Consider the following 17,319-nt stretch of genomic DNA (forward strand, 5'->3'; position numbering starts at 1 on the left):
CTGATAAACAGAGAGGAGTGTATTCTTTTGCTTCACTTACACACCAAGAGTGGAATCAAACGTTGTTGACTCAGTTCTTTAGACAGTTGGAGTAGTAATAGGGGAAAAACATTTTGAAATCTATTTAAAACTCTTCCAGAGTTTCTCAGGGTTTGAAGAGCAATCATAAAAATGCTAATACAATACACCTTCTCTACAAAGACCACAATTAACCCACATTCCAATTTTCTTCATTCTCAGCTAAGAAGAATTACCACCAAACTTGAATAGCTTAAAGTTTACAAATTACAGAATCATTCCTTTTCTTTACCTGTTTCTTCTCATTTCCTCTGTCCCATGTTATTTCATTCTTTTCTTTGTCTCCTGCCCAGAAACCCCTGTTGTTTTTCCTTACATGTTTATTTTAATCTTCCCATAAACCTTTTTTTAGCATTCGTTGGTATTTAGTGCCAGCCAGACTTGCTCTGCAGTAATATCAGTTAAAAATTTTTTTAAAGCACGAGCTACTTCCACATGTACATTATTTGTTAGGCCAAAAATAATATGCCAAAATTTCTTCAGTTACGAGATTATCTCATGCCAAAGAAAGTTAGAAGCTTGTGCACACTTTTTCTTATTAATCCCATTTCTAGTATCCTAAGGAACTAGGTCAATGGAAAAAATAAGCTATGTGTTTATAAAAATAATTTATGTCAAACATATTAAAGTATTATGTGGCACAAAATATTATAATATCATCAAAATAATAAAAATGAAGACCATGAAGAAAAGAAAACGAAAAAAAGTCTTCATTTTTTTACTTAGTATCACCTAATGTGTAGCTTAGTGTGGAATTAGGGTTGATATTATGGGTAGATTCCCCTGAAAACATTTTTATATTGTCTTTAACTTACTATATTTATATAGAATCTAGTCATAGGTAAATATCCAATTTAATTAAAGTTTATATTTTTATTTAAGGGTCCAGGATTTATAGCTGCAATGTGGGGCGTCTTCATGTTTAAGGAAATAAAGGTATGTACAAGAAAGGGCAGACTTAGAAAATGGCAATGGGGTAGGCCAGGTGCGGTGGCTCACGCCTGTAATCCCGCCACTTTGGGAGGCCAAGGCAGGTGGATCATGAGGTTAGGAGTTCAAGACCAGCCTGGCCAAGATGGTGAAATCCTGTCTCTACTAAAAATACAAAAAATTAGCCAGGTGCGGTGGTGTGTGCCTGTAATCCCAGCTACTTGGGAGGCTGAGGCAGGAGAATCACTTGAACCCAGGAGGCGGAGGTTGCAGTGAGCCAAGATCACACCACTGCACTCCAGTCTGGGCAACAGAGCAAGAGTCCATCTCAAAAAAGAAAAGAAAATGGGAATGCATCCAGGTGAGTAAAGTATTTAATATTATGTTTGCATTATTTTCTGAAAACTGCCTGTGGTGCCTAGGTCCAGGGCAGACAACCCATGAATGGATTTGACAGATAAAACGTTCAGAATGTGATAATGCCTAATTAGGAAAGAAAATACTAGAGCTATGATAATTATAGTGTAACATCATGTCTCTCTCCACTCCATCTCTAATGGAAAAATGCTGTCATTGACTTAAATTTCCCTGAAGTGATTTTAAATAATCCAATGAAATATGAGAGTGGGAAATTTGTTTAAAATACGGTAGATAAACAAGATGAAAATTTTTTTTTACCCTAAAGGTTAAAGTATCTCCTGAGGTAAATCGTCCTTGGGAATAGATGTTTATATTGGTTCCTACTCTCCCAAAGGCCTCCATGTCAAACCAGCAATTTTGTAAGAAAACAGCATGGTAACAGGCGGCTATTGCCATTTCCTTTTCAAATGTAAATGATGGGAATTTAAAATTGCATTCATCAAATAGTTCTAGTGAGAGAGAGAGAGAGAGAGAGAGAGAGAGTGTGTGTGTGTGTGTGTGTGTGTGTGTGTGTGTTTTCTTTAAAAATCACTTGGCCGAGCATGGTGGCATGCATCTATAGTCCCAACTTCTCAGGAGGCTGAGGCAGCAGCATCACTTGAGCCCAGGAGTGTGAGGCCAGTCTGGGCAATAACAACAACAACAACAACAAAAGGTATAGTCTCAGGAGTCCAAATAGGTTCAAATCCTGGCTGTGTCACATACTAGCTGTGTGACCTTGGCCAAGTTTCTTAACCTCTCTGTGCATATAGTCCTTATCTGAAAATGGGGATAACCAATCAAGAGAGCTGTGAGAATATGAGTAAAGTGCTAAGAACACTACCAAGAACACAATAAATGCTCAGTTAATTTTGGGGGTAAGGGTCATATAACCTAGCCCAAACTGTCGATAGAAAAATAAAACAGGTTAGGAGCAGTGGCTCACACCTGTAATCCCAGCACTTGTGGGAGGATTGCTTGAGCCCAGGAGTTTGAGACCAGCCTAGGCAACATAGCAAAACCCCTATCTCTACATAAATGATTTAAAAATTAGCCAGGTGTGATGGTGAACACTTGTAGTCACAGCCACTCAGGAGGCTAAGGAGGGAGGATTGCTTGGGTTCAGGAGGTCAAGGCTGCAGCAAGCCATGATCATGCCACTACACTGCAATCTGGACAGCTGAGTGAAACCCTGTCTCTTCAAAAAAGAAAAAGAAAGAAATAATAAGAAAACACAAAATCAGAGAACTTCTCCCCTTCTAGCCAGGCATGGTGGCATCTACCTGTAGTCCAACTATGTAGGAGGATCAGTTGAGCCTAGGAGTTCAAATCCAGCCTGGGCAACATAATGAGACCCTGTCTTTTTCTAAGAATTTTTATTAAAGACAGTATTGATCCAAAGACCTCTCCCCCTGTCAAGGCATCATAGACTTGTCTTAATATGCAGTTGTAGTAGCAAATAATTCCTGGTTCTAACGAGATTAATGTTGCTAATCTCTAAGAACCATAAAGTGAACATACTTCTACCTGATCTTTAAAATGATTATTCAATTTTAGATTTAAAACATCATTTCATTGTAAATGAAATATTTTGATTTAAAATCCATTTTTTTGATAATGCAAGTAATGTTCACAGATTTAAAAAATAATAAATTTGTTTCAAAAATATGTGGACTGTGATCACAATTTTTATTTTTTTAAATACCCAAGAACAACTTGAAACATTTATAAACCTGTAAGTTACTTTCGTGAACATTTCTCATTTATTGTAGTTGGAGTTCTGTTCTACAAAAAGTAACTCTGTGCGAAAAACATGTTGTAAATCTCTCTGCATATATTTCATCTACCTCACAAAAAATGATTTATTTACGTTAAAGAATTGGTTATTATCTCATGTAAGATGCTGAAGCCTTAGAAAATCATAAATTAGTGATCATAGTTTATTAGTAATTATAGGTATAAAGAAGTACAATTTTTATAAGTCTGTAATATAAGTACAGACTTATATTAAAGCATTTGAAAATTATTTTGGTCATGACTACAATAACAATACTGAATTGAAAATCCTGTTAACTACATATAAGAACCCTGTTCAAAGAGAGAATCCCTAACCAAAAAGTCTAGTACTAATTCTTTAGAGTCCTTTATTTAAAGGTGTACTGAAAAACAGTGAGGAATGTTTTGTTTTGTTTTTGGTCAAGACATCTTTAAAGAGACACCTCAGATCAAGTAGGAAAGTAATTTTTAAGATTAATATACTATGACCCAATAGGGTTTAATTCAGGAATGCAAGGATCGTTCATAATATGTAAATTAATTAATCTCATTTACTCTACCATATCAAATATGAAAAGGATGTGATAATACTATACTAACCTCTTAATAAGCTAGAAATAAAGGGAAGTTTTAGTGGTACAGTATGTCTATCAAAACAAAATAGCAATTATATACCTGAGTTTCACGAAACATAAGAGTTCTCTGTATATTGGAAGTCAAGGATTTCTCCATACTATTATACAATATTTTCTGTAGATCTAGCTAGTTTGGAAACACATGAATAAGAAATGAAATGAATAAATATAAGAAAAGAAATGAGAAGATTATCATTTGCAGATTACATTTTTTAAAAATGTAAGCATTGTGATTTCAATTTATTGGTGACAAAAATTAAAAATTAAAATAAAAATTTTAAAGAATCAACTGAAAAATTTAAGATCCAATAAGATCATTTAGTAAGGCTTGAGATATAAAATAAATAACTACAAAATGAATTGCCTTCCAATATATCACCAAAAACCAGTTAAAAAGAGGAAAATAAATGCTATTAATAGTAACCATAAAAAATACATAAATCTAATTAAAGAATTAACAAGTAGTGTGCCAGATTTTTAAAATACTGTATTTTACTTTGCTACAAACATTTACTAGAGGACATAGAAGATCAGAAAAAAATATGGGAGACTCGCCACATTTCTGATGGAACACCTTACTGTTACAATTAGGCAGTTCTCTCCAATTACCTTCAGTATAATTCCTGTAAAATCCCAGTGAAGCTCTGTCTAGACTTTTTAGAGTAGGTTCTAAAGTTTGGCTAATTATTTATGTAAAAATAGGCAAAAAAAAAAAAAAAGCACGACAGCACATGTACCATATTTCTGAAATGTGCAATTTACATTAGCTAGGCCAGTTTTCTTATAAAATAAGGATTTCTAAACCTAAGAAAATGACTGTTTGCTCTTTTCTATTTTAAAAAATGACTAAGATAAGATTACAAGTATTAAAAGAAGAGAGAGGGCCAAGATGAAAGCAAAGAGTTAAAAAAAAAAAAAAAAAAAAAACCCTGGGACCAGGCATGGTGACTTATGCCTGTAGTTCCAACACTTTTGGGAGGCCGAGGTGGCCAGATCACTTGAGCTCAGGATTTCAAGACCAGCCTGAGCGATATGGCAAAACCCTGTCTCTACAAAAATACAAAAATTAACCTGCTGTGGTCGTGTGTGCCTCTAGTCCCAGCTGTTTGGGAGTCTGAGATGGGAAGATGGCTTGAACCTGGGAAGTGGAGATTGCACTGAGCCAAGATTGCACCCTGGCCTGGGCGACAGGGCTAGACTCTGTCTCAAAATAACTAACTAACTAAATAAATAAATAAATAAATAAATAAATAAACAAAAAATCTTATATGTCGTCTACAAACAAAATTTAAAGGATGTCTAGTGGTACTTAACATTCACTGCAGACACCTAATTGTCTCTTGACAGCTGATTTAAAGAAAAATTTTAAATACTTACATGCCAATCAGTTTAGAAAAGCATCATCAACTAAACACTAAATCTCATAGGAATAATTTTTAAAGTATTTTTGTAGAAACAAGACAAAACCCCCTAAACTCTAGAGAAGAAAACAAAAGCAAACCTGTTATCTGCAGGACTTATAGGTGCTGTCAGTTATATATCTGAAAGCAGTCCTTGAAGATGCATATTTAAGAATCTATAACCTACAGCTGCGAGGAATAAAGCTGAGCGCCAAGCACCTTTTGTGTGAAGAACTTTAATGATTCCATTTAGTTTTAATGCCATCAGTGCTTCAGTTGAATGTTTTCATACTTCTGATACTCTTTTTTGTTGTTTCTTTGTTGGTTTGTTTGTTTTTTTTTTGAGACGGAGTCTCACTCTGTTGCCCAGGCTGGAGTGGAGTGACGCAATCTCGGCTCACTGCAACCTTCACCTCTTGGGTTCAAGCAATTCTCTTGCCTCAGCCTCCCGAGTAGCTGGGATTACAGGTGCCCACGACCACACCCAGCTAATTTTTATAATTTTAGTAGAGATGGGGTTTCACAGTGTTGGCTGCACCCGGCCCTGATATTCTTTTATATCTGATATCCATTACTCATTGGGAAATTCATTTTAGATTCATCTTTAAGCTAGATATAAATTATATTTTTACCAACACACTTTAGTCAGTATGTCTACAGTAATGCCAACACAGGCAGTTATTACCACAAGAATGTATAGGTCAATAAGCTACTCCTCAGTGAAGAATGAGATAATCTATTATCTTAGTAGCTACTTCAGAAATCCAAGTTGAAAAGCTTTCTGCTTTGGGAAGAATGTTAGTGTGCTCTTTCCAAGAGTTAACATCCACCTTTGATGAAGGAAAAGCATTGCTGTGGCCCAACTACAATCAGTCTTTTTCTCAAGGAGACTGGACAGTTTGGGCAGAATCTTAACATTGAAGGGGAAAAAAATTTTTCATTCCCTAAGAACATTATTCTTCTGTCTGCATAGGTAATAAAATAGCACTTAGCAATGTATTCATGTAATTAGATTGTAGAGTGCTTGTAATTGAAGACCCATTTTTTTAAATTTAAGTAATTGCATCAATTTCAAATTCACAAAGTATATTTGGAAATCACCTTAGTGTGTTTATTATTTGAACAAATATTTATGGAATACGTATTCTGCATTAGTACCAGGATCTAGGTGAGAATTGCAGTCTTAAAAACTAAGAAAAAAAAGGTGCTGGGAAATCCAAAGCCTACTGCCAGGTGTGTGTGTGTGTGTGTGTGTGTGTGTCTGTGTGTGTCTGTGTGTCTGTCTGTGTCTGTGTGTGCGTTTAAACAAGCTGTTCTGCACTTGGCAAGGTTTTAGGGTACTTCTTGTAGAATTTGGGATTTGAGTGGCTTCTGTTAGTGCTAAGGGTCACACTGAATCAAACAATTCAACTGGCCCCAACCTAACTTACGAAGACCTATCTCTGGTCATCAAACAAAGGCAAATTAATCTACTCTGATTCTTTAAGTCGAAGAAAGGGAATATATATATATATATATATATACACACACACATATATATGTATAAAATATTATTTAGTTAGTAACATAATTATTTAATTTTGTTAATTAATACATAACATATATGTATGTTACATATTAGTTAGCATTAATCTTACGAACCAATAATACAAGAGAACTTTTCTTGACAGTTTTCACATTCCCTCCATCCTGGAGTTTGTTTCTGTTCTGTTCAGATTTATTATACAAATTTACCTCTGATCTCTGCATTCTTCCAGTAAACTAGAAACAAGACCTTTAAGGAAGTGTGAGGGAAGTAGACAAAATGAAACCAGACAAAAGTCCATTCTTTGAAGTGAGAATTTCATTGTGGAGCCAGGAGAGTCATGTGTTCCTATTGTCAATCTGTCTATCCTGCCCCAACCCTGTTTCCTGTGGGAGCCCACTCAGAACTTCCCTTTCTGGGTTTCCCTCAAAGCTGATCTGGCTGCAAGGCAGCAAAGACAGAACCACCCCCCACCCTCTAAGCCCTTGCATCTATGCAGGGGGAAATGAGTCTCCCTAAGCCTACACTTTGCATGGCCTGGCTGTAGGAACCCAAGTTTTGGTGCATGTTCTTCACTGAGTCCTTGAGTGAGCATTAGGAGAGATACTCATGAATCCAGATTAGCCCTGAGGATTAGCCTCTAACAGAGCCCAGGGTCCTGCTTTTATGAACCCACTTCCCGCAACAAGTCAGTCAACTCTTGCCCCAAAGACACAGCATTCTATTCCCACTACCTTTCCTGAAGTTTCGCCCAAATTTGGGTAGTGTGAGGCTGTTAACCTGTCGGACCCCAGTGGCCAGAATTTTCACCAGAGAGGGAGGCCACTAGCGCTATTCCTTGCAGATTTGAAGCAGGCAGGATGCCAACTGATGCCTAGAGTTGCCTCCTCTCCATTGCTTTTTACTTTTTCCAGAACCCTTATGTGTCTTCTACAATGACTTACCCATAAACCATTGTTATTTTTCCTTCTTAAAAGGATCTAATAGTATTATTAAATAGTATTATTAAATTAGATTTTCTGATTGTCATCTTAGATATATTTAAAATTAGAGAGGTGTTAGTCTTGTTTTACCTTGTAATGTTCAAACCTTCCCTTAGAATACTGGAGTCTTCTGCCTTGGATTCAGACTCTCCTGATGACCCATGCTTGGGACCCTTAGACCAGGCAGCCAGAGATTGCCATGCCCTCAATGGCAGAGCCAGTACCCTTAATCAGCAGGAAGTAGAGGCAGAAGACTGACTTCCTCCCACATCAAGCCTTAAGGATAAGGGATGGAAATCTTTAAGTGGGTGGGGGAATGAGACAGAAATAATACAGGGTGGTCACAGATTAGGAAAATTCCAGGCAGCAGTTTCACATGACTAGCCAAAGGAAACTTCAAATAGCTGCAGAGGCCATGGGCTGATAACACCCTGAAAAACAGGGTGTGGATCAAGCTGGCTAAGACCAACTGAGCCCAACATGGTGCTGGATTTGCCCTAGGTTTCACCTAGGACCTCATTATACACTCATTAACATACAAATCACACACTCATTAACATACAAATCACACACCCACCAGCACCATGACAATTCCGGGAACACCCATATTTGGTGTAAAAATTAGTGACACCACAGTTCCGAGAAATTGTTACCTTTATCCAGGAATCTTCATGAATATTCCACCCGTCGGTTAAAGAAATCATGAAAATAGGAACCATAACCCTCTTGTATGATTCTCTCTTGAGTATGTCCATGTTCCCCTTTCTCAAGTATGTACTTTTCACTTTGCAACAAGTCTCTGTACTTTCACTAAAAAAATAAATAAATAAATTGGACTCTTTAAACATAAAGAAGGATATAGATAAAATGGCAGTCATTCAGAGGGGAGCAGCCAGGGGAGTAAGGAAGCTTGAAACCATTCCATATGAAAAATTGTCAAAGAGCTAAAATATTGACCAGGAAAAGAGATGCCTCCAGGGATGTACAAGAGTTATTTTTCAATGATTGAGGATTTATCTTGTGGGAGAGATATTAAAATCGATCTATCTGTACTCCTAGTGATGGAACTTATAGGAAATGAAATATTTCTACTTAACACAGGAAGATATTTCTTTGTTAATTCAAAGATGGGCTGGGCAACACAGGGAAGTGGTTCCCATCTTTAAGAACAGTGACCCTATACATAACTGGGCAAGTCCAACTAAGTCATTCTTCACACCCTCTCTGTTTCTTCCTCACCCTTGAGATCCATCTCCACCTCTCCATCTGCCCTTCATCATCTTTTCCCTGGAAGACTACAGTCACCTCCTAATTGGTCTCCTTGCATCCATTCTGGCCCCTCCAATCTGTCTGCCATCCTGCAGAAAAGTGTGAGCTTTACACAGTGAAAGTCTGAAATTTTAACACAGCCAGCTGCCTGTTTTTTTAATGTCTTCCTCTTTGTTTGGAAAAAGCAGGACCCAAATTTGAGAGGCAGCGGTGGGCAGATCACTTGAGGTCAGGAGTTCAATACCAGCCTGGCCAACATGGTAAAACCCTGCCTCTACTAAAAATACAAAAATTTGCTGGGCATGGTGGTACATGCCTGTAATCCCAGCTACTTGGGAGGCTGAGACAGGAGAATCACCTGAACCCAGGAGGCGGAGGTTGCAATGAGCCAAGATCGTGCCACTGAACTCCAGCCTGGGCAATGGAGCGAGACTCTGTCTCAAAAAAAAAAGGACCCAAAGGACCCAAAGCACAACAAGTGCTCAGGTCCATGGTCTTCCAACCTCATCTTGCTCCACTTAACTTTCATTGCTCCAGTCACACTGACCTCCCTTCAGTCCCTGGGAACTATTTTGCTTTTTCTTACAACAGGACTGTGCACATAAAATTCCTTCTACCTGGAATCTCTACTTGCTGCCTTATTCCCCTGGCCAATTCAAGAACTTGTAGTTAGAAGCTCCACTTCCCATCCTCCAAACCAGCATCATTAAGATTCTGGCAACGCACTCTCAAACAACCATGGTGGTTTGCTTTATTATTAACACCCCTCTCACATAATAACATTCTTTTCTGTGATTACTTCCTGTCTGCCATATTATATGATTGGCTGCATAAAGGTACATGCTGAAGCTTAGTGGGTACCCACATTTATTTACCGAATGGGTGAATTCATAAGGCTCTGCAGGATTTTGTAAGAATCTGATTACTTGGAAGGGGTAGCAAAAAAGCACACAGGTGGCTAGAGCAGATGGTTAGTCAGGTCCCTAGCAATCTTGAGAGTCTGTCCATTTTGTATAGTTGATTCAGGCTTTATTCATCACTGTTACTCTTTTTTTCTTATTCAGGGTCTACAAAACTACCTATTAATGATTCTTGCATTTTGCATCATCTTGACTGGAGCCTTATGCACTGCTTTTTCTAAAATCTAACAATGACAAGACCAGCAGATGGCAGCAGTGGTTAAGCGAATCTGTCTATGGGACAGCAGAGAGATTATGCTGAGAGAAGAGTGCATTTTCATACAGCAAATGGATCTCAGCCACTGTTGGAGTGGGTAAATGATTTTTTTCCCCAAAAATGTGAGAATGAATGAAGACTGAGTTTCATTCAAGTATAAAAATGGAAATTTCTTCTGATGAACTGTTTATGAAGGTAGTACTTTACTGGGTGACTAAAATGTCTACATTATTATAGCATTACATGTGAGGATGCTCATTTTACCACAATATGTATCTCGTGTTGCATAATCTAGAACACAGTATAGAGTCCATATGCAAAGAAGTTACAGTCTAAATTTCTCACCTATTATCCCAGTGAAGTGAGGCAGAAATATCTTGGGCAAGGAGGGAGAGCCTTACCTTCTGATAGAATTAGATTCCATAGATATTTGGATCCTTTGTTTCATAAAGTAAATGCATAGTTGGTAACTAAATGTTAAAAAGGCCATTTTATTATTTTTACCCAAAACTTACATTTATTTCAAGTTAATATTTCCCAATTCTACATCATCTACCCATTTTAGCTCATAATGCTTTTGATTATCGCCAGATAAAATCCATTCTCAGAGAACAAAAATTTTTCATCATTGAGAATATGTGCATAACATAATACATACAAACACAAGTATATGCACGTACATAAATACACACAGATATGTTGCTAAAATGAGATTCTAGGTTGTTAGTAACAGTTTAAAGGAACCAACCACTCTTTTGAATGTACAATTATTTTTTTTCTGAAATACACTTTTCTAAAACCCTCTTAACTGGAGGTTTTCCTGTTTTCTTCTTGTTTTAACTGGTGGTTTCCAGTAGGCAAAATAAAACGACAGGCATGCTAGTATTCTTTGTTTGTTTGTTTGTTTTTTAAGAAAACTGCAATTAAGCCAGACAGGGTGGCACACGCCTATAATCCCAGCTATTGGGGAGGCTGAAGCAGGAGGGTCACTTAGCCCAAGAGTGCAAATCTGCCAGCCTGGGCAACATAGCAAGGTCCCATCTCTGAAAAATAAATTTAATTTAAATTTGTAAGAAAAAAGAAAACTGAAACAGAACTGCTAGTACAATGTTTGCTGCAATTATTTCCAAAACTTTGAAATAACATAACCCCTATTCAAATGTAAATTTTACCCATTCCCACCTGATAGTGCTGTTTATTACTTTGCTATGCAGGAGAAACAAAACAGCATTCTATTTGTGTGTATACCCTGCAGTCAATGTGCATGGGTTAAATCCCACCTCTGCTTCATTTCATTTGTGTGACTTTGGACAAGTTCCTAAGCCCTCTGTGTCAGGCCCCTCATTTACAAAATCCAGTTTATGATGGCATCTACCTCACATGGTTATTGTGTTGTTAAAGTTAGTTAAAATCTGTAAAGTACGTTGATGAGTATCTGATACTTCCAAACACTATGTAATTGTTAGCTTTTATTATGTGTTGTTTGAAGGGGGGGAAATGTTTTCGTAGATTGTAGAATACCACTTAAGAGCAACTGAGCTCACCACCTTCCCATCCAAACAATTATTACTCCTCTAAATGAATACTACTTAAAAGCGATGGAGCTTATGTTTGTTTATTGAATTGCTAATACAAATAAATATTTGATTATAACTTCTTATGCTCATTTCAATTTTAACATGAAATGTCATTAAATTATGCTGATAAACTGAATAAATTGTGATACAAAAGCTATTGTTCTCATTTAAATATATTTTAGAATTTTACATCGGATAACTTTTATTTATTCTTTAGTTGGGATTTCCAATTCATATGCAAACTTATAAATGCGAAGTAAAGCAGTTGCAGAAGAAAAATGAAAAATCAGTCATATTACCTGTATATAGTTTCTGGTACCAGACAAGCTTTTTCAAAATGGTACCAAAAAAGCCACTTATTATTTAGAGGTTAGTCTAAATGAGCAATTGTTTGCTAACCTTACGAAGTGAATGCCTAACTCCCTTGAGGTTTTTAGGTTTTATTTTTCCTAATCTAGTATGGCTAAATTCTAGTGTTTATTTTACCTTTTTCTGGCATGGCTTTCTGTCAAATGGCAACCCCATCTGTACTAAACAGATCCTGCCATCTTGTGTACAGAGATGGCACTACATTCGGTAGAAGTAGCAGCCAAAAAGGCTGGTATCAGATTATGGGAATTTTCTACCATAGGAACAGAAAATCCTAATAAATTTTAAAGGATTAATAGTACAGCATCTCCCTGAGGTACCAAATCTCTTTTTATTCCTATTATACTGATTTATTTATATTCAGAATTACTACTAGACTTATGTCTCAATATTGATAGAGCTAAAAAACACATTGATCGCAAAAAGGTAAGTTGTAGAACCATGTGCATAGCATGATAACATTTAGGTAAATTTTTAGTAACCAAAGTAATAAATATTTTCTATAAATACATATTTATTTTTTTAAAAAAGGAATTTAGCTATTAATAGTCTACTGTTGACCAGAAACCTTACCTGTAACATAAACAGCATGTTTTGTATGTTATATGTATTATATACTATATTTTTACAGTAGAGTAATCTAGAGAAAAGGAAATATTGTTAAGAAAATTATAGGGAAGAAAAAGTACATTTACAGTACTGTACTATATTTTTCGGTACTGTAAGTTTGCATCATCTGATTACAAGAAGAATCTTCTGAAATATTGGGCAAAGGCATCTGTAGACCACAAGCAATTCAACTTTTTCTAATAATATCATGACTTTTCTCTGCTTCTTGGGAGCACTTCCAGCATCACTAGTCGAGCTCTGTATGGGTCCCATGGTGTTATCCAAGGTTTACAAGGTTTATTTTTATTACAATAACAATGATGAAAAATATACAAGAACTGCAAGAGATCATCATCACCAGAGGCAATTGACCAGAGAGACGGTCGGCTCACCTGAAGATGATTAGCATCACATGGTGCTTTAAGTGGATAGTCGCAACACTAGAGCTCACCACGATAGCAACAGGAGATTTTATAATAGATTTATGTAAATTTTATGGTAGTAAATAATAAAATAGACTAGTGTATATATATATGTGTGTGTGTATGTATATATACATATAATGTTATATTTATATTATATAATGTATTCATCACATACACAAAGAGAAGGGTTTACCTTCACTTGGCAAAAGGGACTTGCATGTGTCAATAAGGACCTTGAGATGGGAAGACCCTGGATTATCCAGGTGGTCACAGTGTAATCTCAAGGGTCCTTGAAAGTGGAAGAGAAGAATCAGTTGAGAAGGAGATATGATGATGGAAGCGGAGGTCAGAGTGATGTCATATGAGAAGGACTAAACCCATGCATTGTTGACTTTCAAGATGAGGGAAGGGACCACAGGCCGAGAAATGTGGGCAGCTTCTGGAAGCTGGAAAAGACAAGGAAACAGACTCACCCGTGCAGCCTCCAGAAAGGCACAGCCTTGCCAGTCCCTTGGTGTTAGCCCATGTCAGACTCCTAACCTACAGAACTATAAGAAACAAAATTTGTGTTGTTTTAAGCCACTAAATTTGTGATAATTTGTTACACTAGCAATGGAAATACAGAGTTACATGACTTTTTTAATAACAATTTTCAATGTAAATGTAATATTTTTACATCTTATAGAAACTTAGAAAGTTTCAAACTCCACATATCACTTATCTATCTCATACCTACCCCTCTTTTTCCTCTTCTTTGGGCACGTTAGAAGGAATACAACTTTTGTTCTGGATTTCTACAAAGAAACAAACTTGGTGTTTCTCATATTATTCCCACTCTTAGAGTCTTAGAAGGTTTCAAATTTGCAAACAGAGATGCATTGGATATGATAATGAGATTACTGATCTGAGAGCCAAAATTTCGATGATCCTCCTGTCCTTGGTAGGTAACATCACTTTGTGAGGTATTTTAACTTCCTTATATTTGTAAAATGGTTGTTTTCAACTAAAGGATTCTAAATTTATGCAAACATAAAACGTTGTTACTATGGACACATCCTAGTGGTATAATTTAATAGTATCCCAAGTTGCTTCAAGGTTCACCTTATATATTTGTATCCCACTCCTGAAGTACATAATGGGATGGGACCCACCAAACATTGACTAGAGTCACCCCTTTGCAAACTGATAAGGTAGTCTGGCACTCTCTTTTTTGAAATCCTAAGTGTGCGCTTAGCTTACTTTCATTTATTCAGTAAATACTCATTGTACTTATTTTGCAAAAATGTTATTTTGGCTACCTAAATCAGTGAAGGAAAACTACAAAGGTAAATCAGAAATGTACTGTGAGATCAAGAAGCCTGTAGCTCTGAGGAGAGACAAACGTGTTTAAAATAACAAGAGTGTGAAGTGGTGAAATGGGTTAGTATTGTAGGAGATAGACAAGAGGAGGAGGAGCTTAATCAAGGAAATGACATCATAAGCTGAATGTAGGCTCCTTTTGAGGGGTAGCGTAGAGCACTGTCTCTGTAGTTCTCTCTCTATCCCCCATGCCTCACACATGGTTGACATTTCATGAATATTAAATGATTAGAGTAGAAAATCCTGACTGATTTTGTCACATACTTGCAGCATGGCTAAAAATAAGGCACTGCAATTTCTTGAGGCTCAGTTCCTTTACCTACAAAATAATATGGATTTTAAAATGAATATCAAATGCATTTACACATGTGAAATACTTAACTTGAACACCTTTATAACACAGGTGATACTGTTGAATTAAGGTAAGTGTATGTGGGTTTTACCAGTCCATATGTGAGTAGGGAACCCTCACAGCAGAAATGTTTTCCCAATAGCCTTCTATGTCAATCATTTGTGGTAACTGGATGTTCACTGAATACGGATTCTTACAGAATTTGCCACAACTTGTAGACTGGATTGAGGAAGATGCATTCCTGTTTTTTGAGCACAGAATGATGTTTTACTACATTAAAGGTTTGACATAAAGTGGGATAGCACATGAGCCTGTTGTTTATTTCAGCTCTGAAATGCCTAATGGAAAATCACTATGAGATAAATTCCACAAAAATAGGAAAATTGGACATGTCTAACATGTTCAAATCATAAGCTGAGATATTTTGCAGAATTTTTATTTCTAAAATTCTGCCTAAATGCCTCATTTGGTTCTAAAATTATCTTGTGTCTCCTATTTAGGTTTCACACTGAAAAAAGCAGTTTGAGAAACTGCTTAATTAAAAGACATTCAAAATCAAGACAATTTACACTTCTACTCTGTAATCATTTTCATAATAGCTCACATCCAATTAATACAGTGGATAAAACTTAAAAAGTGTAATGGGAAACCCTTTTAAATACTCTTCAGTTGTCAAAAAGAACAAAAGTAAAACTTGTAATTCCTGTCACATCTTACTCAGTTAAAAGAATATTTTATGGTTAGAATAAAAAAAGGAGCCAAATAAAATTAGTGACATTTTTCTTTTTTTCTTCGAGGCTCAAGGAGTACATTTACGAAAATAAATTGTATTGGCTCCCATATGAAATTATCAGGGATGACATTAAAACTAAACAGCCAAGAAAAACATGTCGGTGCAGGCTTTAGTTTTTCTCTAAATAGAAAAATTAATATTCTAAGTAATTTTGAAATTTAAAATATTAAATTTATTAAAAAGTTGTAATTAAGTATACATTGCTCCCTTAAGGAAAAAAAAAAATAATCAGTACCTGTAAGATGTATCTGACATTCACAAACAGTAACCACCTAAAAACACCAGGTTTGGTTGCTGGGTTAAGATTCTAAAATCTGATATTCTGATAATAATGTATGTCTCTATGTTCCTAAAATTTTTATTTTAATGTGCATGACACAATACAGCATGACATAATTCATAGACTAGTTTCTTAAAATTTAAGTACTTTAAGAAATCCAGGTAAATATTCTTTCCTATTATTTTTGCATAAATTATAGCATAAATGAATATCCACATCCTAAGTACATAATTAGTGCCATGCAATACAGCTTGCTATGTATAGTCCCTGCCATAGGTTAGGAAAGTTTATGAGAATTGGGACCTCTCCACAGAAGAGTCATTCAACTTTAATCACTAGGGGAAATGTTGGAGTGAGGTAGTTGGTTAAAATGGAATCTTCACACAAAATGAGGTATCTGGTTGTCTTACCTTTAGTTATTACTGTTTATTAATCTTTCATTTAATTCATCTGTAAATACATTTTCAAATTTGACCACCAGAGGGAAGTATAGGGTTAATTATGATAATCTGTGGTGGTCTATATTATAAAATGTAAACTTTTTTAAAGTTTGGGCTCTTTCCCTCTCTGTCTCTCCCTCTCCTTCCCTCCTTCCCTTCTTCTCTCTCTCCTGTATCTCTCCTCTTACATGACCATATTTTGCCATTTATAGATATTTTAAATCTGAACTACAAAAAAGAAACCTATTTGCTATTTCCCATGCTATCAGTCTAATTGTCAATGTGATGTCTGCTTTTCAGTCACTGAGTTTTCAGCACTCTTTTACTTTTTATTATATTTGGACTTTATCATTTCCTAGAAGTTAAAGACATTACAAAACAATTCGATTTTTAGAATTATTTAAACAGAAGAGTCTGTTCTTGCCCTAGAATATTCAGGACATAGAAGAAGGCTCACAGCCAGTGCTACCAACATTAGTGAGTGTTGCTGAATAAATATTAAGCTAGAAGCCACATTATTCTCTGACCTAAAAAAAAAAGACATCATCACTAAATCATTAGGCTGAATGGCCTCAGGTTTCTCTAAGATGCTCTAGTAATTCTTTGGCTTCGTTAGACTTTTTAGGTCACAGAGACCTGGAACTATTTGCCCTGTTATTTTTGAAGACCTTTTGCAAACACGAGGCAGAAATGTTTTCCCAATAGCCTTCTATGTCAATCATTTGTGATAACTGGATGTTCACTGAATACGGATTCTTACAGAATTTGCCACAACTTGTAGACTGGATTGAGGAAGATGCATTCCTATTTTTTGAGCACAGAATGATGTTTTACTACATTAAAGGTTTGACATAAAGTGGGATAGCACATGAGCCTGTTGTTTATTTCAGCTCTGAAATGCCTAATGGAAAATCACTATGAGATAAATTCCACAAAAATAGGAA

General features: G+C 36.1%; 1 protein-coding gene across 3 annotated transcripts in view; it reads left to right on the forward strand.

Annotated features, from left to right (window-relative positions):
• The window catches only part of TMEM144 (transmembrane protein 144), a 55,653-nt gene extending 43,748 nt beyond the window's left edge, over window positions 1-11,905 (forward strand). For all 3 annotated transcript variants that reach the window (XM_010383250.2, XM_030923448.1, XM_010383261.2), the window contains 2 exons: window positions 961-1,014; window positions 10,060-11,905. In XM_010383250.2, coding sequence (XP_010381552.1) covers window positions 961-1,014; window positions 10,060-10,143 — 138 coding nt within the window. In that variant the 3' untranslated portion in view covers window positions 10,144-11,905. The remainder of the gene's footprint in view (window positions 1-960; window positions 1,015-10,059) is intronic.
• The last annotated feature ends 5,414 nt before the right edge of the window (window positions 11,906-17,319 follow it).

The sequence above is a fragment of the Rhinopithecus roxellana genome, chromosome 2 (genome assembly GCF_007565055.1).
Source record: "Rhinopithecus roxellana isolate Shanxi Qingling chromosome 2, ASM756505v1, whole genome shotgun sequence".
Lineage (NCBI taxonomy): Eukaryota > Metazoa > Chordata > Mammalia > Primates > Cercopithecidae > Rhinopithecus > Rhinopithecus roxellana.